The 24,497-nt window shown below is 40.9% G+C and overlaps 1 protein-coding gene across 3 annotated transcripts in view; it reads left to right on the forward strand.

Annotated features, from left to right (window-relative positions):
* PLEKHM3 (pleckstrin homology domain containing M3) overlaps positions 1-24,497 on the forward strand; it is a 110,936-nt gene that overhangs the window by 47,613 nt on the left and 38,826 nt on the right. For all 3 annotated transcript variants that reach the window (XM_063400310.1, XM_063400309.1, XM_063400311.1), the window contains one exon: positions 14,763-14,920. In XM_063400310.1, the coding sequence (XP_063256380.1) occupies positions 14,763-14,920 (158 nt within the window). The remainder of the gene's footprint in view (positions 1-14,762; positions 14,921-24,497) is intronic.

Consider the following 24,497-nt stretch of genomic DNA (forward strand, 5'->3'; position numbering starts at 1 on the left):
GAGTCTAGCAGAGTATATATTTGGGCTATCTGGTGGTCTGGGGATGGCTGTTGCTTGGATCCATTTGGATAGGGTTCCAACAGGGAAGACTTTACTGTGAGGTTAAAAGCAGAGTAAAAAAAAATAGAACAAAATGGCCTTAATTTTGGAAATTTCCCAAATCCTGGTGAGGCAGTGGTTTTTGCTAGTACTTGGGTTGTTAACAAATGCTTGCAGTGCAGATGTGAATAACCAAAGAGGCAGCAAGCGACCATCTTCATTTGTATGTGCACACAAATGCACACATGGACTCCAGAAGGTTTTGCTGCAGACCAAGGCCCCAGGGACTACATTAAAGTTCACAGAAGTCTATCTGTGGGTATTCCTGTGAGGTACATGTTCTTAAAATCCTGGTGTCATTGGAGGTGTCAGCAGACAAGATAACTGATTAGGTGTGTTCAGATTGAATAGGCAGAAACACCCAGTGTGATTTAACAGGCACAAGCACCACAGCTCGCCTGTTCTGCGTCATTGGCTGCACTTGCTTGTCTTTGCAACCTCATGTCATCTGCCCTGCATCACCCATAACCCTCTGCATCTGTGTTAGGCAGTTTATCCAGGGTTATTCCAGTCAATTAAAGCTTTCAAGGGGGAGATCTCCACTTGTTAGGAAGCAAGTATTCACTCCTGAATTTGCTGGTTTTAGCAGACATAGTACACTGGAAAAATGGATTAGTCTTGTAGACCATGAGACTGTTACAGTCCAGGGTAGTTTCATCCTAAACCTGCTGAAGATGTGAACTCTGTTCTCTGCTGGCATTACCAATGGACATATCACTGCCTTTGTGCATGTATGGGCAGAGTTTATGCAACAGGAATTAAAAATCATCCATTCAGATTTTACAGGTGTGATTATTGGACTGCTTTTATTGCAACTGACAATTTTTACACTGTTAGATGTTGATTTGGACCAAAGTTGACTCAGACAAGAGTCTTTTATTTCTTAGGAAAAATAATTCTTGCTACTTACACTACATAACATGTTAATGGGAGCTTTTGAAGTAAGAGACTGGAAGGGGCTGTTGTGGTGACTTTCAAATTCAGATGGTTCATCCATAGAGAGTTAACTAATGTCTTGTCTCTTTTTTATGTTAAATAGCAAGATACACAAGTATACCAAGATTATTGCTGTGATGCTCAGGAAGTTCCACCTGAGCATGAGGAAGAACTTCACTGTGCAGTGACCATGCATGGGAACCAGTTGCCCAGAGGTTGGGAAGTTTCCCTCTCTGGAGATATTCAAGAACTGCCTGGACACAGTTCTGTGCCACATGCTCTGGGATAACCCTGCTTGAGCAGGGAGGTTGGGTCAGATCACCCACTTTCAGCCTTACCCATTCTGTGATTCTGTAATGGTCTTTACTGTAGAAACTCTCTAAATTGTGGCAATTATTGCATCCTGGTTATAGCAAGTCTAAAAGATACAGTAAAATGAAAAGGATCCACATAAGGGCAAAAATCACTGGATGTCAAGAATGGAAATTGTGAACAAAATGGGAGATTTAAAAAGATGATAATTTGAAGACTTGTTTATACAGGAACACTCAGGGAAAAATAATGAAGTGACAAAATATGGGAATTTAAAATGATGAGTTGAATTACTCTGAATCACTATGTAAATACTGTTATTCAAAATATAAGTGGCTTTCATTTGGTTTATCTCCATTTACTTTGGAAGCAAAGTGACATAAATTGTATTAAGGCTATTTTCATTCTGAATGTGTATGTCCATACAGGGATTTAATGTAGTATAATTTATCCATTTTAACATTGTAGATAAACTAATCTGTTGAAATTTAGTTAAAACATTATTGACTTCAGATCAACTTTCCTGACTACCTGTAGATGAACCAACAAATAATGTGAAGAACAGTACAGAGAAAGGATGAACAGGAGAGCCCTGTTCTCACAGTAATATGGCACAGATCATACAGTATTAGGGATGCATAAAAATCCTTAATGGAAATGCTTCTTTGCAGAACACAGTGAGTATGACAGCTTTAATGCCACAGTAGTGAGGCCAGAAATATATCATCTTTGAGAGGATTAAGTATCCATAATGAGAATATCCACAGTTACAGTACATAAAATAAAGGGATTATAAGATTTCAGACTAGACATACTATACTGAAGGGATTAGGAAGATGTCTCCCCTACTGACAAACAGATCAATGATTTCATCTTCCTCTGACGTTTGTAACACTGATTGCATACAGCACTGATTACAGCTCCTGGGAGCATTTTGGGCTTGCTGAACTGTTGGTCTCACAGAAACATTCCTCTCTGAGAAATCTTAATGTTTCTGGTCAAGCTTTTCTGTGTATAAGACTCCCTAACAAGAGTGTGGGGAATAAAAATGAACTTCAATGAAACAAAGGTTCTGCCTAATTTGAGCCTAATACATTGTGAGACTGTGATTAAGTCTCTTAGAAGAGCAAAGAAATCATTAGGTCTCCTTCACTCCTCCAGGCTTCTAACCTACACTGTATTTTCACTGCACGTCCTAGACAAAGGTGAAGGAGGAGATCAGAGATGTTCTTTTTACTATTCTTATATATGCAGAGCTTTAGTTGATTTAGACAAGTTGTTTCATCAGTCCCAACAACAGCAAAGAATGCAAGATGTGGACTTCTTTTGCCTTTTACTTGCTGTTTTTTTCAGAAGTAAAACTTCTTTTCTGATAACTCAGTCCTCATACAATTGCTGATAAATACTTAGTATAGATTTGTAACATACAGCCTGATGAATCCCAAGTCCATCAGTGGTGTGTCCCTGCCCAGCAGTTCCTTTTTATTCATGCAGTAAAAGGATGGGAGTTAGCATCTAACCCACACAGAGCTCACACCCCATGTGTTAGCATCTAACACACGTGCATGGGGCTGTATTGATTGAAAAAAATGGGGTTTGTCTAAAGTACTTTGAGCTTGCTGTCCTTTTAGAAGTATTGCTGAATTGGGTACATGACAGATGCCCTCCTGCTCTTAGTGTATGCAGCTGAACCTGTAAAATCATGAGTGCAAAGTCAGTTATATCAATGAGAAAGTCTGTTGCTGTAATTTGTGTCATTCAGTGAGTCAATATAAGCTTCTTCAATATATTCAACTGCTATTTACCGAAGAGATTTTACCTATGTAGCTGTACCAGCAGATTCTTCTAAGTATAGGCAAGCCCTTTTTCTGCTTGAGGGGCAGGAGGTGGACAGTGAAAAGGAGAATTAGGTTTTGGGCAGGCCTGGCTATTCTGAGATGACTGAAGATTTGTCTGTCACAATTCTCTGTGGGACTTGACTGTGCTCAACAAGGGCAGCAAAATGCCAGGCACATCATCTGTGCCATAGCTGCCACAGTTCAGCGTTTGGCACTCTTGGAAAACACTGATTCACATCCCCAGCCTCCCTAGCAAGGGTTGACACAGCATGTGTGACAGAGGTGCGAGCCTGCAGTGTGTTACTACCAGTGTGATAATACCAAATAGTTCGCTGCATTAACTATGTACAGATGCATCTTGGACCACAATGGCATAACGTTAATAGCTGTCTTTATGACATCCTTTATGACCTGTGCCTGATTGACAGTGTTCTAAAATAACTATAGTTCTAAAGTAAGTGTATTAGCAGAGAAAAATGAAAATAATCCTAAGATGGGAAAAACATACAATATACATCTTCATAAATATTAAAAGATCTGATTGCAAAGCAGCAGTTAAACACCTTGTCTACTTTCCTGGGGCTGTGGCTTCTTTATCACAGAATCACAGAATGGGTGAGGTTGGAAGCACCACAGTGTGTCATCTGGTCCAACCTCCCTGCTCAAGCAGGGTCATCCAAAAGCACCTGGCACATCATTTATTTCTGTCACTCCCTGGAGTTTGCCAGCACTGCCTTTCAACAGAACAGGAAGCTTCAGGTTAGCTGATATTCCTGGTGTGTGTGTAATTCCCCAAAGTGCTGACAGCTCTGGTTACAATTAGTGGTAATGACAGTGATCTTACTGGCATTTCCTTTTTACCTCAGCTCTGCTGGGGAGGGGAGTTGCTGTCATTCAGAGTGGCTCATGGTCAGGCAGAGAGCATGGCAGAGCGTGCCAGGCTCGGGGAGGAAGAGCTGATTAGGAGCATTTTGGCAGGTGGCTGTCAGGATGACAAGTTCATCTGAATTAGGTATTGCAGGCAAAGTCTAGAGATCTAGCAAGGTTGTTAGTAGATGTTCTTAATAGTAGGACTGATTCCAGCACTGTGTGAAACCAGAATTTTTAACAGGATCTATTAAATACTTGTAGTCCTTTTCCATGTGAATATGTAATCTAGGGCACTTGGAGTAAGTGTGGCTTTTTAGAATGAAACTCTGTTTAAAATGACCCAGTAGTGGTGCAAGTGATTCATAGGAGCTTTTGAGTTGCGATCTCCTGAGATATTTTAATTTTTTTCAGCCCACAGAAGCAGCAGCTGTAATATAAGTTACCCCTTCTCTGCTGCCTTGTGCTAAACAGGTATCTTTTGTTATCTTCTGCTGTGCAGAATGAAAACCTCAGTACTGGAGATGCGGATTAGCAGTGTGAAGGATTGGGCTCTGAACTCATTGCTCTACTTCACATAAAATGATGGTTTCGGAGAGCCAGCTGGGTGTTTCTTCAGGACTAACATCCCAAGAAACCAGATTTCCTAAGAAATAAAATGCTGTCTCAGGGCTACCTGCTTGGATGACAGAAGAACTTTGGATTTTTTTAGATTTTTCTTTTAAATATACTTTGTACTCACAGAGGTTTTTTTCAAAGCCCTAGCTATTTCCTTGGTATGTTGCTTTCTTGTTCTAAAATGCCCAGATCCAGTCCTATGCAAGGCAGGAAAGTTTCTAATTTTGTGCTATCACTCATGAAATATCATCTTGCTCAGTGGGCATGTAGAGTCAGTTAATATCTCTGCATGCAATTGCCTGCTTAATCTTAAAGCGTATATATACTCTCTGCCTAAATGCATATTTGCTTCTGTGTTTAGAGTCATGTATGTTTTTAAGCTAAGTAAAGTGCTTTCTGTTTTCTACCAGCCAAATTCCTGGTACTCCTTCAACCTTGTTTGATTAAAACAGCCTTTAACCTTTGCTTGAATACCTTTTTCTTAAAACAACCTATAATTCATCCCTGCAAGACGATCAGGAGAGCTTGGGGTGTGACAAAATTGACTTGTAGCTGCCTGGAATCCTTGAGAGAAGGAGAAGGGAGGAAAGACAAAGCACAGTGAGTGTGAGTCTTGTTGCAGAGCTGGTGGGGGAGCTGGCACAGGTGATTTCCAAGCATGTTGCTTATACTGAGACAATTCCTTCTCCTCTTCACTTGTGTCAGTTTGCATCCAAAGACCTGCTGAAATTTCTGGCATTTCTTCCTTTCAGTGAGAGGACGGGGGGAGAGCTCGGAGGAACCTTGTCATCCTCTCTGTCTCCTGCTATAAATTCACTTGAACTGTCACCAGTTTGTTTTTCCTCTCCCCCGGCCAATGTAAAACTCCATCTTCACCTTGCCCTCTGCCTATGTATGCTTGTTAGAGATTAGCAGTGTTTGCTCTTGACCTTGTATTTCTTCCTCTTCCCAGTGCCTGTTTTAGTTAGGGGCTAATTTGTGGAGTATCTGTTTAATACCAAATTAAAGTGAAATATATTCAAGGGTTTACTCCGGAAGGACTGTGAACAGCAAATGGCTCTGCCATCAGTGCAGGCTGCCTGATGCAAACAAGTCAAAGGGGGCTTCTGATTTCTGTTTATTCAAATCTCACTCATTTAATTTGCTCTGCTTTAGTTTGATTTATTTGGCAGTTGGTCTTGTGGGGCTCTTTTTGTTCTTTGCGGTGTTTATTGCAAGGTTTCCTTTCGGGTTGCTCTCTGCCCTGTGAGGGTGATGAGTTAGCGCAGCTCAGTGTGCGCTGCTGTCAGCACTGGGTGAACAGAGTCCCTGGCCTTGCCTGCTCCTGCCCACCCTGCTGTCGCCTGTACCACAGGCTGAACAGACTTTTGGGACAGCAAGGGACCTGGAGGGGGTGTAAAGAGGAGGCAGAGGGTGGGGTGGTGTCACTCGTGCTGTTGGGAGCTGGGACTGTGGCCCGTAGCATGCCTGTCACAACCAAAGATGGGACTCTTCTAAACTTACTGCTGTGTTCTTCTTGAATTTGTTTTATAGCAGTGCACAGTGACTGATTCTAGTGTGCATGCACACAAACAGTAAGAGATCATTCTTCCCTTAAATCACCTGTAGTTTAAATAAACAAGATGGCATCTGAAAGAGGTGACTGGGAGTCAAAATGGAACAAGGAAAGCCAGCTGACTTTAGTATATTGCACAAAAGATGGGGCCTAAGATCTGATATCTGCCTCTCTGTGACTTTTACCTCATGATCATCCTTCCCCCTTCCATTTCCTTTTCCTCTGAACTAAAGATTAATTGTGCATTGAAATCATAACAAGAATTTGTGGTGTTAAGAATCAAGCCAACGGAAGAGAAAATATCCTCAAGGAAATTAGCAGTCCACAAGCATTGTCTGTTCCCTACATATAAATGATTGGAAACTTCCCAGCTAGGGAATGTTTTCCCTTTATTTTCTGTGCAACTTGCATTATTCTTAGCTAAGCATATTGTAGCACACTTGTTTCCAAGTCAATATTTTTATCACAGAAGTCCTAACCCCACTAAAATCTTAGTGGGGCAGAGATTGCATTTACCATTTCAGCTTTAATGCTTCCATGTTTAATGAACGCAGAATATACCTGCTTATTATCCAGCAAACAAATAGCTAGAGGCAATCGTTATAATGTTCCTGCACCCCCCAGTCCACTTTTGCTTGTCCTGGCTTGTGACAAAGATTACCTGTGACAGACAAGAGAATCTGTCAGAAAATGGTTTCTGAAATAGATGTTGCAATGTAAGGATAGGAAGTAGAGTGTAAATTAAAGATAGCTGACTGCAGCAAAAGAGGTCTGAGGCAGGCATTAGGAACAAATTCCCAGTTGTTCTGAGCACTGCACTGTTGTGGATCTCTCTGGTGAGAAGTTTTTAAACAAGTCAGTCGTTTTGGTTGTGCTGGAGGGTGAGGAACAAACTGGATGTGTCTAAAGGTGATTTTTCTAGACCTGTTTTCTTGTATCATTGGTAGTTCCTTTAAAAGCATATTTCTCATCTGTCCTGGAGGTGAAGAAAGATTATTGAACGTTTAGTCCTCCTCCACAAAGCTTCCACTGGTGGAATTTGGAGGGCAGTGAGCATCCAAGTGGTGAGTTGGAGGCAGTCTGTTCAGGATATTTTATCTGCCCTTTCATTCAGTCCAGGAAGCATATTCTTTGTGGTACTTTAAAGTCTAGGCAAAGCTGGAGCTTACCTCTGAATTTGTTAGGAAAAAGGCATGATTCAGACTAGCTGTTTCTGGAGAGGTAGAAAGAAAACAACCAAAAAACCTTTTCTGTAGAGGATGGTGGAAAGCTGTGCACAATTGTTGACTGCTCCTTCAGGTAGCTTCCTTCTGCCAGACATGTCTGTGACATTATTCCTGTGAATTAAAGTACTTTCTATCTCTTCAATTTACATAATTGGAGCTCATGAATGAGTTTCATGTCCACCACCCCTTCTATTTTCTAAGTGCCTCTTGGCCTTTCATGTCTCTCCTGCATTGCGTCAGTGCCTCCTGGCAAATTCTGTCTGTGTCTGTCAGATAGAACCAAGTGTGCGTCTGGCCTTGAGAAATAATCATAAATTTTGTTCTGTCAGGAGGAGAGGCCAGGACAATCCAGTTTAGATTTGAACCTGTAGTTCAAGGTCTCTTAGGGATTTCATGTCACTTAACCCATACCCTCCAGGCATCACTTGTGTCTGACATGTAGATCAGACTGGAGGAATAGGAGGAACAGATTGCTCAGTGCTCCAAAAGAAGATTATGAAGCAAACCTGTGTCTTTAAAGAGAGTGTCTTCTAATAAACACTATCTGCAGAGAAATACACCAGCTCCTGCATAAGTAGTTAATGTTACTGCTTCAGTGTTGGCTCGTAAAACAACTTTATCGCCTCTATGACGATAATGATTAACAAGCTGATTTAGAAGGGTGGGGTTCACAAAGCCATTTGGCAAATTTAGTTTATCTCACAGTGGCAGGAGTACAGAACCTGAGTTTTACAGTATTTTTACCACTTTACCTGGAATACTTAACCCTGGTGGCCAGGCTCTTAGGCAGAGCAGTAGCAGCAGGTTCTCCTTTATGAGGATAATAACCAATGCTTCCTCCAGTGCTCCCGATACCTGAGGAAATTGCAGGTCTCAATCTGAGGATTCAGGAATGCTGGGGATGTTTCACGAGCTCCCATCTCAGCGTTTATTCCCTGATCACTTAGCCACAGTGAAGTGACAGTGTTTACAGACACACTGTTACATGATGCCTCTGGTTGATTGCCCCTTGTGCTGGCAGAATATCTACCCAAAGATGTGTATAGATTTATCTTCCTGCTCTTAGATTCTGGATAGCTTATGTTAAAATATCCTTCATCATTCTCCATTATCTTGGATCCTAATAAAGGATTTTTTTTGTTTAGACTGTGTCAGATTTTACTTTTATTATCATATGGTAGGAATTACTCAGAGTAGCAAATTTAATTTTAAAATCATTTTAGTCCAGAAACACTTTATGTGGTTGTAATATACCATGACACTGTTGAGAATCTAGATTTCTTAACCTTGACAGTTTCTCACATTAAGCAAAACAGTGTATCTGAAATCTCAGCAAGCTGTATTCCCTTTACTGTCTGTTCTGACAGTCCTAATGTAGGTGATCAAAGGTATTTATGATCTCCATGCTATGTAAACATCTACTGCGCTTCTAGAAGTTGGTAAAAATGCACAGACAATAGGAATTTTGATTACTTTCACTCAAATTCACAATACAGACTCCTGCAGAGGTGGAGGTCTTACTCAGTACCTTTTGCTTCTTATCTGGCATTGCTGACAGGAGCCCTGCCCTCAAAACAAACACTCCCTGCCCTCAGAAATGGCTGAAAAGTGTGCTGTCTTTTCTTTCCTGTCCAGAAAGTTCATCATACCTGATGGACTTTGGTACTGATTTATGTGGCCATGATGCAAAGTTGGGGTGTTTCTGTGGCCCTGATCTAATAGGTGGGTGAAGGCTATTCAGATGTTCCTTGAAGCACCAGGGATTACAGCTAACTCATTTGTCCTTCTGTTCCTACACATCTCTCCCCTAGTTCCTGCTAAAGTTGCTGGGATATTACATCTCTGAAATAACACAGTCTGAGTTAGGAGGGGTCTTCCATGCGTGCCTTATCTAATCAATGTTTGATTGCTTAAAAGTTAGTCCCACCCAGAGGTTTCTATTAATGTCTTTTGTAATTTGAACAACTCTCAGGAACTGGAACAAACTCTTAATTCTGTAATAGTTTTTTGGTCTTGTTCTGTTTCCCAAACAGAAAGTTATTACACGTCATGAGTTTAGGTTACCATCTTTCTGGGCTAAAACTCTCAACAGACTTGAAGTTCTGCCACTGTTCCCTTGGCCACCTTTCTAGTTTGGTTTTTAATATGAAAACATATATTGCAACACCATATTCACTACACTGCTCTCCCATGGGACTGGTTTGTGCAACCCTCCTTCATGCTGGCAAGTAGGTTCTCATCCAAGGAGTTTTTGTTGACTGAACAGGGAAGACGAAGTGACTTGGCCTCTCTGCTGTGTTGGTGGTGGCTGGGGGTTTGTGCTGCATTGAGGCACAGCTGGGTCTGGGCAGTGGGGCCCTCAGAGGTGGATTTCTGCCAGCACTGTGCTGGGCCCAGGGAGCTGGGATGAGGGATGGGCTCAGCACAGAGCTGGAAGTCGCTGTGTGTCAGAGATGAGGGGATCACCTCTCCTCCAGTGCAGGGCAGTGTTGTGGGCTCAGAAATGTGTTGTAAAGGTCAGACACAGGGACAGTGGTCACAGACCCCTGGACAACACCTGCAGCTTCTGAAAGTTGTCTGTGAACAAGAGCCCTGTTGTGCACATAGTGGGGGATTTCTCTGGCTTGGTGGATGCTCTGGTCTATGGCCTTTGCAGTTCTTGTTCTCTGGGAACAGCTGGCTGCCCGTTTGTTTGTGAAAACACCACCTTGACAGAGCAAGGGAACTATGAATAACTTTCAGTATTTGAATAGAAGGACCAGGAAACCTCTGGGGAGTGAGCAGCCCTCCTGACAAATAGTTAAACTTTGATCACACATTGCCCTCATAATCATATTAATGTGATGTATCCAAAGCTACTTCAACTTGCACCATAGCCACTGCTGCCTTTTATTTTGGTGAATCAGGAAACACATAACCCAGTCATGTGTCCTGTCTTCCCACTGCAGATGACTCTCACAGCCTTTGCCAACATTGGCTTGTCTGCTGCTGTTTGGCAATCCCTGTATTTTGCCCTCACCTCACTTACTCTGAGCAATTGTTTCTTCAGAATTACACTGCTCCCCAACTGAACACAAAGGTACAGCAAGAAAGTTTGATTTACCTTTGTTCATAACATTGACTTGTATGAGAAGCCTCTGTTTCAGAAATCATCTAAAATAATTGTGTCATCACCCTTGCAGGACATGTTCAGATACTTGTACCCCTTCCGTTTCTCCCATTGCTGCAGACGTCTCTCCCTTCCCCTCTTGCTCTTCAGTACAGCTTGAGCTTTCCCAGGCTGGGTGCAGGAGGCTGGGCAGTGGGGCAGGTATCTGCTCCTGTTAGATTTCCTGGTTTCTACTCTCTTCCTGGCAACCCTGGCACCTGCAGCCAAACTCTGGCCAGAGGGATGCTCTGCAGTGTGGGCAGGGAACATGTGTGGGAGGCTCCTCCAGAACACAGCTTGTCCCATTTCAGGTGGGAGATATGTGGCAGTTACTGTAAAAAGCAGTGTTTGCTTTGCTGGTTTGAATTGTAAGTGCTTTGAGGGCAGGGCCTGGCTTTTATGTATGTACATGTGGGTGTGTATTTTTATACAGTTCTTAATGTGACACACACAGGAGCTACTGTGTGCAAAGCCATGGCTTTCTGTCTTGTGGAGGCTTAGAGAAATGTTTTTCCTGATCCAGAGAGATGAACAGTAATTCTGATCTGGACACTTGGGCTATTCAGAGACACAACTTGCTTTGGACCTCTGGACACAACTGTTTTCCTTCTGTTGTCACCCAGTAGTGTAGCCCAATTCATTCTGGGTACGGCAATGATAAGCATGGCCCTGTGTCCAAAACGATGTTGGGATGGATTTGCTTGACCAGTTAAGGAAGAAAAAGCTGCATTGTACCCTCTGTCAATTGCTGACTGGGATGCCAGCATTAATCACCTCTCACCTGTAGTTTTGACCAATTAAACAATTGCTTGCTCTACAAAGAGTTTGGACCTGCAAGAAACAGACTTTGCTCTTTATGTGTGCTCTAGTAGAAGGGAATCTGAACTCAGCAAAATTTTAGTTCAAGCTTGATACTTTTTTCTTTTTAAGAGACAGGCATATATTTTTATTTTTTTCTAGGTGTATGCTGAGACATCTCCTATGTTAAATAAGTCAAGGGTGAAAATCTTGGTTTCTGTTCCTTTGGCATACTCTTAACGTAGTTTTGTGCTAAATTGCCACACTTCTGAAATGTGATGTACTTTCCTGTAGCTGGTAGTGAGTGATTTCACAGTTTCTCTGTTTTGTAAACTTATTTTGTAAACTGAAATGTTCTTAGGAAAGGTTCAGGTCAAAGCTTAGGAGTGACTCCAGCAGTGAGAACGGTGTGTGGATTAGAAGCAGTGTGCTGGATTAGACTGCATGGGGGCTGTGAAGTCTTCATCACTGAAAGGCTTTAGGAACAGACAGAGCTGTAAAGAGTGGTATAAATATTAGTGCCTCTGCCAAGACAGTCTCTCGAGGGCTTTCTTTTCCTCCCCTAATTTCCATGATATCTGGATAGTGCATTGCATTTTACTATCATAGTTCTATTCTTTAATCACTTGTGTTTCCTTGAAACTCAAAACCAGATTTTAGCAACAACTGGGAGAAGATCCTGGGACTCTTCCACCATGGTTCTGGGATGTCTCAGCTGACCTACTCTGGACCTCTGGCAGTCACTGGAGAAGTTTTAAAACCTTTGATGACATATTCTGTGCTCCTTTTCCCAAGTCATAAAACACTCACTGTGAAATTGTTACCACAAAACAGTGAGTAGGCTTGGGACAGCAAGTAGAAATCTTCCTTTCCGGTTGCCTAGCATAAATGGAGATGAGGATTTTATTCTTATTAGCCACAAACAAGAATGAGAGAAAGCTGCAAGGAAAAATCGTCCTGTGCACAGCCTTGAGGTCTCTGATGAAACGAAATAACACAAAATTTACAGATGCTAAAACCAGTGATAACATCAATTTGATGCTGCACTTTGTCTTCCTTCTCTAATACAGTAAAATGGCCTGTAATTCACATTACAAAATTGGCATGCATGGCTCTTTGAAGATACCATCTTCCTTGTATGTCTGCAGTGGCCAGAGTAACAAGCCCACCCACTACAGTGTTACAACAAGCCATACAAATAAATAAATAAGGAGGGACAAATAACACCATCTCCTCAGGGCATCTGCCCACTCAATGTGTCCTGCTTAGGTTGTGAACTCTTCACCACAGGAAAGCTTTTGTTCTTTGTAGTTTTCAATTCACCCCCAGCGCTTAGGAAGGTAACAGATTATGATAATTGTATTTATTACATTATAAAAAATGTTACTTCAATTCAGAGATTTAACTTTTACATTGTTGCTGACAGTGACATTAGTTCAGATTTAGAGAATTTGTTTGCAGTGTGTCTTTAGCCTGGCATTTTAAGCTGAGCACTTGTGGCCTGAGGTAACTGCTATAGAATGAAAATTCTCTGGAAAATTTGTATGTATTGTGGTTTATTTATTATCTTTGTATGTGTATTTCATCTGTTAGTGCCGAAGTGGGTTTTTGGAGGGGATTGTGGGCTTTTCCCTAGCTGGGTGGCTTCACTCTTTCTTTCTGTTTACTGAATATTGTCAGCTTCCATGTCTTTCCCCTACTCCCAGCTTGTTTGGCTTTCAGACCCCCTCTGTAACTGTGGAGTCTGCAAGCAAAATATTTCTTCCTTCAAAATGAAAAACAACCCCCAGCCTAGGGGAGCTAAATTAGCTTCTGACCATCTGTTAGAAGGTTAGCAGTAACACTACCTTGAACTGTGGCTTCATTTTTGTATTTCATGCAGCAGCTTCTCTGCATTGTTTATATTGTGGTTGAAGAGGATCTTCCTATAGCAGGATGCAATAGGAACGTCATTTTTCCTCTGACATGAGCAGATGTCCTATCTGCAGTAGTAACAATAACATTGCTGCTTCCTGTTGTTGCAGGTGTTGTTAGCAGGCTGGAGCTGAAGGCAGAGAGGGGGCACATTTCAGGCTGTGCCACTCCCTGCCATCAACACCAGCACTCCCCATGCACCTCCTTTGCCAGGTGGACTTGTTAGTAGCAGTTTTCCCGGCTAGTGGGCAGGAAGTTCCCTGGAACACAATTTTCTTCCTACCTGGCACTTGACTCTCTGTTGTTCTTCTTTGCCCTGATATCTCTGCTTTCTCTAGATTTGTTTACACTAAGCCCAAATTACAAGTGGTGTGTTACCATATTTAGGGAAGGGATGCCTGAACTGAGTCTGACACTCATTTAAGTGTAAAACTCCCCACTCTTGGGTTTCAGGGCACAGCCCTGTGCAAGCCTTCAGTCAGCAATTACTGCATTCTTTTTCCTTTTTACAGGAGGTTGCTATCAAATCCCATGACACATTTCTATCACTAATCTGGCAAGCTGCCATTCAGACCACAGGAAGCCCAGGAGAGAAGAATATACACTTAGGGCCTTATTCCATCTTCATTATTCCCTACAACAGCAGAATTCCTTAAAGTCTCTAGAAGTTGGATCTGAATGGAAAGTATTTTGCCTGAATAGCACCCCTTATTGAGACATTGTCTCCAAGTGACAAATTTAGATGAGTGTTGTGATTAGCAGTTTAAGGTATATGGCTTGGTGGTTTTTTTCCACACCAACATGAGGAGTGCTAATCACTTCTAATGGTCTGGCAGGATTCTCTGAGACTTCTTGATTTGAGAGCTGGACACAAAAGGAAAAGAAAAAAACAAGTTCCTCTTTAAGACTTTATGTAGGGAAGTTATTTATTTTGGCAAGGAGTAGAACATTATATTTGAATGGTTTTCAGTGGGAAACACAGTCCTACTATAGGACTAAAGCCAGGACTCTGTTCACAAAATACCTGCAAAAACTTGTACTTTGAAGGAAAAGAAACAAAGCCAAAACTGTGATGTGTGCATAAGAAGTAAAAATTGTAAGGCAATTGTAAGCTGTCAGAGATAATGTGGAAGCCTTAAACTTGTTTCCTGATTACTTCTTTGTGCCTTATTGTATGAATGCATTGTTGTACTTAAAATGACTACTAATATTTTGTTTTTGCCATGTAGAGAGTTACAAAGAGATAGTAAGTTAGTTTTCATGTTCAGATCATTGCTGCTTCATTGGCTCTCATTATGACTTTCATGGAGCTATAATTGTTGGGAAGTAACTTTCCTGTTGTTTTAACCAACAGCATGTAGCTGCATTTCTGTAGTAATAAATATTGTCTCAGTCCTTCAGGGCATTCTGGTTATTGCTGGGGTTCATTCAGTATTGTCTTCTCATTCCAGGTTATTGAAGGAAAGCTGGCTCCTTTCTTGGGAAAGGTGATCAAGTTTGCCACCTCTCATGTGTACAGCTGCAGCCTTTGTAGCCAAAAGGGTTTCATCTGTGAGATTTGCAACAATGGAGAAATCCTTTACCCCTTTGAGGACATTTCTACAAGCAGGTACTCCAGTGTGGTAATGTCAGTCATACATTTGATTTGAGTGTTAAAGTCTTGAGGATTCTCAGCCTCATGACCTTTTATTTAAATAATTAGGGACTACATTCCACTAATGCACATTTCTGGGCAGCTACAGCAGATCACTGCTCCAGGAAAGCAGCCATGAGCAAACGTGGAAACAAATGAGAAAAGTTACTTTCCAAAGCCCTGTAAGTCTCAGAATAGCTGTTCAAAAAGGGAAGAGCCCCCTGTATCATCACACAGTGTGATTTATCCAAAGCTCTTCTGAGTTTGCAAAGTGTCCTGAACAGCCAAATTACTTTTCTGGAGTGATCACAGACATCTTTCTGTTCTCTGATATCACTGGACCCATAATGTACAGGGATCATCCATTATAAAACAACAGCCATCCACTCTGAGGGGTCTTCCCCGTGAAATGTTACCCTAGTTCTCTGCTCTTTGCTCTTTGTCTGCTTATTCCTCTGTGCCTGTGTACACAAGATTTTTTTTAAATGATATTGCTATTCTCAGGTGGCAACAAAGTAAGTGTAAGTGTATGCGAGTCCTAAACTAAACAAAAAACCCCTTTATTTCAGATGATGTAGAGTATTGGATGCCAGGTCAGGGGCAGTAGTCATGTGGAAAACCTAGAAGCAAAATGCAGGAAAGCAAAGCAGACTTGGCGACACAGCAGTGTTACTACCCTTTTTCAGTAGTGTCTTGGATTTTGAATAAAGGAGATATATTTTTTCCACCTTAACAGAAGGACAGTATATCTGACAGCACAGCATTCCTCCACAGACAAGTGGTTTTATTGGTTTATCTGTTGGTTGGTTGGTTGGTTGGTTGTTGTGGGTTTTTTTGTGGTGTGGTGGGTTTTTTTGTTTTTTGTTTTTTTGGGTTTTTTTTAGCTTGTCTGTTTCAAATACAGACATTGTAATTTGTTCTCCAAAGTGTTCATTTGAAAGGAGAAAAAATCAAGGACCCACCTTTGGAAATCAGGACCTGCCTGTTAAAAGGGTAAAGAATCTGGTTCCCTTGCATGCACAAAGATGTTAAATTACAAGTAACCAAGGACTACTGTTCAGGGATTTTCAGTCTGATCTGAGTTTCAAAGTGTTTGCACATTGTTTTTCCAGAGTCTTATTCTTAAAAATGTATTGATAAAGCAGTGGATAAAAGCTAAACAAGGTGGGTGGCTGAGTTGTATAAACAGTTTTTAAGAAAGAATGCATCTAGGGTTCATGGTGAGATAGGCTGAGTTAAAAAGAAAGACTAAGATGGCATAAAACATAAGATGTCTGTTGAGACTGTATAAAAGGTGATTGAAGATATTCCCAAAAGATTAATGAGAATGTGAAGGGACACTTGGGAATACAAATTTACATTCAAATTTGATATGTCTGGGGGATTTTTGGTCACAAAACCTTTTTTGGGTGTATGTTGTTTCCCTTCCCTTCAGCTGAGATCAGACATACCTTGCAATTACAGAGTTCAAAACCCTCTGGAATCAAATAGAATTTGTCAGCAGTTCAAGCCAACAGAAGCTACTCTAGCTCCTGTGCTTATGTGAGTTAGAAACCAGAAAGGACTTGTGTTCATGTTCCACAAATGCAGAGTTATGCTTGATGTCATGCCAAAGGCAGCGGTCTTTGTTAATGGTTTTAATTAAAACACAATCAGCATGGAAGGTTCTCCAATATTTCTCTTTCTTATTTCATCATTCTGCTTACTCCTTTTTTATTCTTTATAGCTAAACCTTGTTTTTATCTCCAGCATTTTCTGTTTTCCTTCCTAGTTAGTTTTCTCATCTCATTACTACACATGCACCTAATCTGAACTAACCAGATTATTTCAGTTCCATATTTTTGCTCTGGAGGCAAGTTATGCCAACAGAGGAGCTTGTGTGCTTTACTCTTCAGCTCCATCAGCTCCAGAGCAGTGAGGGAGAAGGCCAGGTGGAGAGATTTTGTGTTTGCTTCCAACTTTTGAGAGAGGTTTCTGAAGTAGGTGTACTGACCTCTACAATGACAAAGGTAAGGAGAGGAGGCTAGTTAGAAATAGGGAGATGTACAGAGTAACCTGTGGCAAATGCAATGGCAAGTGCTAAAAGGGCCATATGAACACTTGCAATTATACCTGAAAATTCTGATTATGTGTTCAGCTTTCCTTGTCAATTGTCATACAGAGCTCTAAGTAAACAGCTCAGATTTGTGATTTAATTGTACTATTCTGAGTGTACAGAGATGACTACAGCTCTCTTTTCTCCATCCTGGTTTTCTGGAATTGCTATCGACAGCATAGTATTGATATTTTGTACACAGTACTGGCCTGCCAGGTACCCCAGCTGAAGCTGGTGAGTTGAGGAGGAAAGAGCTGCTGAACTCTGAAGACCATGTTTTACTTTTTGCATTTGAATGTTTGTTCACCTTTGAGCTGTTAACTCTACCAGCAAACTGGGTTATTAGGTTAGAAATATGCAAAAGTGGGTGCATGACATCTTTTGCAGACTTCATCTCTTTGCTGTGTGTTTGAAACGTGAAGCCTGCTTTTGTTTGTGTGTGTGTATGTATATATGTGTGTCTGTGTCTGAGCTGGCATTTGGTTTTTTGGCTACCTCCCTGACCTTTCTTGCTCTTTGGAGAGAAGAGTGACAGCTGTCAGAGTGGCCATTGCAATTCCAAGGTGATTCCCAGTTGGCTGTTAACTTTCCATCCCCATGGTCTCTTAGGTCAGCTTTGAGGTGAAGAGATTGTTTCTCTGCAAAATATTCTCAGCAGTTTCTGGCACAGCATTCAGCAGGAATTTATGAAGGATGGGTATTCTTTAGATAGATACAGCTGAGAGAAAAAGAGGGCCCCTCTTGAGGGCTGGAGTTTCTCTTTGGTCTGGTTATTTGCTCGAGAGTCATTTTTGTCAGTCCTTGGGCAAACAGAGTGAATACCTGGGTTATGCACTCCTCAGGGTTTGAATACACATATATTACATACCCTTCTCTCACTAATCAGTGTGACACATTCCTTTGTTGGCAAACCATTCCAAAACAAACACAATCAGTTCACTTAATTAGCGGGTCTGTGGGCTGTGCTTGGCAGGCTCTTTACATCCTGCTCAACAATACAGCGCAACAGTTTGCTGCCTTGAATGTAAGGGTGGGCTCACAAAGTCATAAGCTTTCTAATGATACATCCTTTCTCTGGCTTTTCTTGGGAGGTGGCCATTGTCCACAGATCTTAATGAAAGCTGTGATTCAGTAGTTAAACAATTTCTTAAAAATTGTGCCATCCTTTTGATGCCTCTTCCAGTCAGTTTGATCCTTCTGTCCCTTATTTCCCTCTTTTCTGTCTTTCCCATATTTATATAATACTTAAGCAGGGTTCTTTCAAAATTTCACAATTTCACCTTGTTTTTGAAGGCCTTTAAATCATGAGAACTATTTAAAGCCTCTTGAATTAATTGCACATTTCATGGACCAAATTTTCAGCTAATGTAAACTCTCAGAGCTCTGCTTTACCTTGAGTTCTGGCAACTTAAATGAACTGAGCCTCTACCTCCTATTTGGTTTCTTGGACTGAATTTGCCCCAGGCTTAAATTTAGTGAGTAAACATATAAAATTATTATATTATATCACTTATTTTATATTTACAGGTGTTGTGCAATGACTTTAAATATCCTTGGCTGTAAATTGGCTTGTTAGAGCTATCCTTGCCTATTAGCAAGCAGGCACTTCCCCTCAAGTTGCTCTGATTTTGCTTGTTCTTCACTAATGTGGGGAAAAGGTTTTGTTTCTTTCTCTTAAAATTAAAAAAGACCCAACAACCAGACAACAGAAGTGAAGTCTGTTGCACTGTTATCTATAGTAATGGCTATATTTGTTTTATAACTTAAAACAAATTTTAACAAATTTTAAATCTTAATGAATGCTGAGAAAATTACCTTTGGAATGAGAATAGAATTCATTAAAACATGTTTTCTGTCCCATCAAATAATTAAGCAATCATGGTTATGATTAAGATTATTTTACGTTACACAGTTAATAAAGTTTTGGTCTTGCCTGTCATCATCCTAGTGATTACTTTCACAGGCAATTAAATTTGTTGTGTTTTGCAGGTAAAGTTGCTTGCTTGTTAAGAACAATTTAGACCATTCCTTTCATGTGCTGACTGTAGATGTATGTGAACCATGGAGAGTTGCTCTTTTGTGTTCATATTCATTTATCACGGCTAAACTGTTTTCACTTTGCTAAGTTAATTTGTTCTGCTGATCAGTTAAGACATGTAGACCTTTTAAGATACAAACCAGAAGGCCCAAGTTTAAAATAGACGTGCCACGGAACAGGCTTGACTATATCAAGCAGCTTGGATGCCTCCATAATCTTTGGCCACCATCCTGATAAGCCCTGTGAATGTACTTTGCACATAGTGACAAGTCTTACTAAAGGCTCTGGGGCTGTGCATGCCAAAGTCTTTGCAAAGTTACAGTTTACTGTATTATGGGTGCTGTGTTACTGGACAAATGCAACTTGGAGCATTTGGGGGAATGTTAAAGATAAAAGTTAGGTGGAGAGACTGAAATATGTAGTATATAGCATTTGCAGCAAAATACCTTGGCACAGGTCAAAGGCATCATTCAAAGTACATAATTTTCCCTTGTGCTCAGATTGATTTGTCTTATGCTAGAAAGCCTTTCCCCAAGCCTGGCTCACCTGAGTTGTGCCAGTAGTTTAGTACCTAATTTTTGAAAGAGCTTAGCTTATCAGATGCTGATAGCTAGTTCAAAGCACTCTGAAGTGATCAGCTCAGCACTTATTTGAGGAAATGTAGGCACCTAAGTGGATGTTAAGTTCTCTTGGTAATTGAATTTCACCTGAATCTGTCAAAACTGATCAAAATCTTCTGGCCCACATTGTCTTATTTTTGTTTGTGCAGGGTAGCACAGTAATATTGTCTGGAATATGTAAACAGAAAACAATAAAGTACACCAGCTTTTTCATCAAGTATTGTCTTTTGCAACTGAATTAGCTTTAGAGGTTGGTTTTACTTGCCTCATGTCACAGTGGTTTTTAACTAGAATGTTCAATCAATGTCATATTAGTGCCAGCTTTCTTCCATTCATTTGCTATGTGGGCATCCCTCACTAGCCAGGCTACTTGCATTGGTTCCTAGGCAACTGGAATAATATTGCTGCACGTGTGTGTCAGGCATTGATTGCCTTTGGGGCTTTTTTTGTGTTGTAAGTGAACACAGGCTAGTCCTTTTTCCTTTTCTTTGTGTTCTTCTAAAGGCTCAGAGTTTGAAGGGCCTGTCTGTGATATTCACAGCTGAGCAATTCAGAAATGCTTGCAGACATGTGCATAGTGTGGGATGGTGGTCATGCTGGAATCCCCAGGCAAGGCTTACTTCAGCCAGTGTGGTTTGCTCTTTGGGGTTTTGTAATAGCCAGGTTCCAGGTGGTTTAGTGTTTTGGATGCTTGGTGAATGTTTAGCATCATCTAAGGAAAACATAATGAGTTACCCCATTTAATTGTGCTTTTACTCTGCATGGCAGAAAAGAAGAAACTGAAGAGTTAGTCAGTGAAGGGTTCAGCCCTAAATCAAATCTTTGCTGAAATTTGTTTTAAGGGATTACTCACTTGACCAAATATATGCAAGATCTGGCACAAAAGCAGTGAGTTTTTTAAATGAAAAAATGAAAGCAAATATATAAAATTACAAAAGAAAGGGAGGTGGGTGAGTATGGCACTGCAGTGAGACGGGAGCTCTTTGCCCTTCTCAGCTCTGCTAGGAGCCCCTGGCTGACCTTGAGCAAGCCAGTTTACCTCTCAGTTCCAGTTGGGAGGTGGGAATGGTGGCATGCCTGGTACAGCCAGCCCACGTGCATGGGACTGAAGATGTCCTAATAAACGTCATTGGTTCCAGCAGCTTCATCCCACCTTTATACAGTCACACTGGAAGTGTGGAACCAGTAAGGTTCTTATGAGACAAAAACCCTGTCTTTGAGATGACATCCTGGGCCACCTGTTGATCATCTCTGCTTCATTTTGGCTGTTGAAGGTGAAGGATCTTTGAGGCCTCTTTGTGCTGTGCCCCCCACTTCAGCCACGTGATTCTGCTCAGGGGCACTTAATGGTGGTGCAGTACAGAGGAGAAATATGAGCATAATCAATCAGTTGTGCAGCATCTAGAATTACTTGAGTTATAATCCTGGGGAAAATAGATGGGAAGCATGAAAAGAACATGCCAGAATTTACAATTTACCAAATACTGATATGTTTCAAATGCCCAGAGTTAATGGGGGGTACTAACGTTGGCATTTCCTCAGCATACAAGGAATGATTATATGCTTTTAATGTAGAAAGGCTTTTCTTTTGTAACTAGTAATAATAATAATAAGAGCATTATAATGCCTGTCTGGCTGTGGAGAGCTTTGCCCTTTCTCTTACACTTTCCAGTGCAATAGAAATTATTTAGAGGATTGAATAATTCTCTGTATTTTTGTACTCTGTACAAGTAAAACATCCTTAAAATAAAAATCCTTAAAATATAAAACCCCCTAAAGTCTCAACAGAAATTGAGTTAGGTCAGGAAAGAGGAAAAAAAAAAGAGAAAACACCAAAATAGAGAGGAAGCTATTTCAGCTGCCTTCTTAAAAGACTGAAAGTCTGTGTGAAAACAACATGCAATGTTCACTAAGTCTTCAAATACTGTTTGAAAAATAGCAAGATGCTATTAACGTGCAGTGTCACAATATCATTCATTAAAGAAGGAAACATGAAAGGCCTGAATGGCTATGGGCTCATCAGCTTATTATCAGTGGTGAATAGCATTCTCACAAAGGATGTAGGGACTTTTTGGCCTCTAGACAAAGAATAAGTCAGGATTCAGAAATAGCACCTGAACTGTGAATTACCTATGACAACAACAAGGGTTAAGGGAAAGATAAGTAAGTGTAGTGAACTATTAAGTGAGCCTTTTATAGGCTACAAAATATATTTTATTTTTCCAGAGAAATAAAATCATTTTGATATACTGAGGTTTGAAAACAAGAAAAAACTCTATGAAATTCACATATGGAGACAAAATTAGATCTCAGGATTAACTAGGAAGCAATCTGTTTGTAATATTCTAAAAAGAAATACAATGTTGGTGGAGTTTTCAGGATCACTGGAGAATCTCTCGCAGTGAAGTTAGAAATGATCAAACAGTTGGCATTCCAGGGCCTGTTAAGACTAACTGTATTTGAAATGAGGAAAAGCAAAGCTGTGTAGGTAGCCTGGGGTAGTATAGCTCCACCACTGCAGAAGGAGTAACTTGCCAGCTGCACGAAGGCAGAGCAAGATCAGCATTGCCCTCGCCCTGGTGACATTCGTTGTCAGTGAGGGGGACACAAGCATGCAGTGAAGGCTGATATGGGTGTCCTCTCTACTTGTTTGTAGAGAGGACTTTTTTGTCATCTGCACCCCTTGGTTGGACTTAGCCTTCACCAGAGAAGGCAGAAAAGAGATGCTGAGAGCAGCAGTCAGGGATGAAGGCACCAGAATGGACCAACTGGCAGGAGTGGGTGCCAGTGCAGTGGCTGTGAGATCAGGGCTGGCTGTTTGCTCTGCCTCTGTTTGGTGCCTGACAGTGTGGGGTCCTGGGCAGAGCTTCAGCTACTGCACCAGCTGTAATGAATAACAGTTCAGACAGTTTTTCTCTGTGTTTTGATTCTGAGCGATGGGAAAAAAGTTTGTTAATCTTTTCACTGACCTTATGTCTGAAAAATGAATTTGTATTAATTTGAACACCATCGGTCTTTGTTTGCTCTGCTGATGGCCTTTGACTTGAGAGAGCAGGTGTGCTGGCTCCTCTCTCATCTTGTTCAATCCATTTCAGCTGCAATTTCTGATGGGTTTTGTCATTTCCATGCATACTGTAAAGAAATATTGGGCTAGCATAGGGAGTGGCGATGTGAGAGCACAAAATTACACTCCTCATCAATCATTACCCTCTAGCAACTTCCAGAGCACTGTAAACTGCTGACTAACAAGGGAGAATTACCTTGATAAAATCACCATTAGTGTCAGTTCAGAGTGGTGTAAAGTTTTAAAGACACTGCTGTCTTCTGTCTCTTCTTTGCCCATTAGTGTGTCTGTTTGTGGAAATCCCAACCCAGCAAAGCACGTAAGCACATTTAATGGAAGGCAGATCAGTAATCCCAAAGAAATCAGTGGATATGAGTCCTAAGCATGTGTGTACGTGCTTCAGTGGATAAGGGCAATAACACACTCTCTGAGTACAGAAATTGTAAATATCTCTGCATGAGCCGGTTTCTTGATTCAAAACCAGGTTTAGACTGTAGCTGGACTGAGAAATCCAACAGTCAAGTTTTACTGCAAGACAGCATGGAAGCCAGTAGATATACTGCTTTATACTTAGCCTTGTTCACCTGCCTTTTCTTACTCATATCTGAGTTTTATCAGTTTATGCTAGTTAGAAATGTGCCTCCTTAAATCTCTGCACGGACTTCTCAAAGCTCTGCAGTTATTCAAATTTAGGCCATATTTGAACCCATGCATAAAACTTTAAATGCAGCCAGACCAAAAACAGATTTTGTAAAAGTTACATGTGAGATGCAACCGATACAGCTAACAGGGTGTGTTATCTTATGGACTTCTCTCAGTATTGTCAGACCACATGCATGCTTTATGGCTTCTCACTTTTTGGGGGTTTCTTTCTTCATGTTTTCAGTTTTTCTTCACAGTCTTGAAGACAAGAACCTTATTTCTATGAAAAATAGGTTCAAAGCAAACCAACAAAAAACCCCACTAAAGTTATAACAATGGGCACTTGGATTATTATATAATCATTTGACTACAATAGCTACAAGAAAGGAAAAAAAGATGTCCTACAGAATCACCAGGGGTGACCAACACCTATTGTTTGTATTTCAGGATTACTCTAAAATTTCATGTTGTGTTGCTTTTATTATTTGATTATCCAACTGAAATCTAAGACTTTCTACCTCTGACAGTCCATCTTTTAGTTTTTTCTTTGGTTCCAAAGCTGTAGTGACAAGTCATCACTACAGATAGTTATTTGCATTGAAAGGCTGAGAATGTCCAACTGCTCAGTTGTAGCCCCCTCATATCACCGGATGTTTCATTGCTCGACATCCATCTGCACCTGGGGCTTGATCTGCTGTGACATTAGGTTGACTGCCTCACAATGTCCCAAAAGTAAACCAGTCATCTTATTTGACCAGTTGATTTGTTTGAAGTCTTAATGTCACATTTGAGAACAGAATAACACAGCTTTGAATGCCAGAAGCGTAGCTGAGTGTATTGATCAATTGATCAACATAGATCAGTTGTGTTCATCTAGTCTAGTCTTTCACAGGACACAAGGCAGACACTCACCTGTGTTTCATTTTTTACTTTTGAAATGACAACTTCTCCTGCTGTTGAAGTGGACTGTTCTTCAGTCTTTCCAGAACAGCTGACCACTGGAGCTTCAATGAGAAATATGTCTTACCATGGCTGTTGCAAATCACAGAATCTGTTTCTGCCAGTGCTGAAATATACTGTACTGGAAAACAATA

The sequence above is a fragment of the Prinia subflava genome, chromosome 6 (assembly GCF_021018805.1).
Source record: "Prinia subflava isolate CZ2003 ecotype Zambia chromosome 6, Cam_Psub_1.2, whole genome shotgun sequence".
In the NCBI taxonomy this organism is placed as follows: Eukaryota; Metazoa; Chordata; class Aves; order Passeriformes; family Cisticolidae; genus Prinia; species Prinia subflava.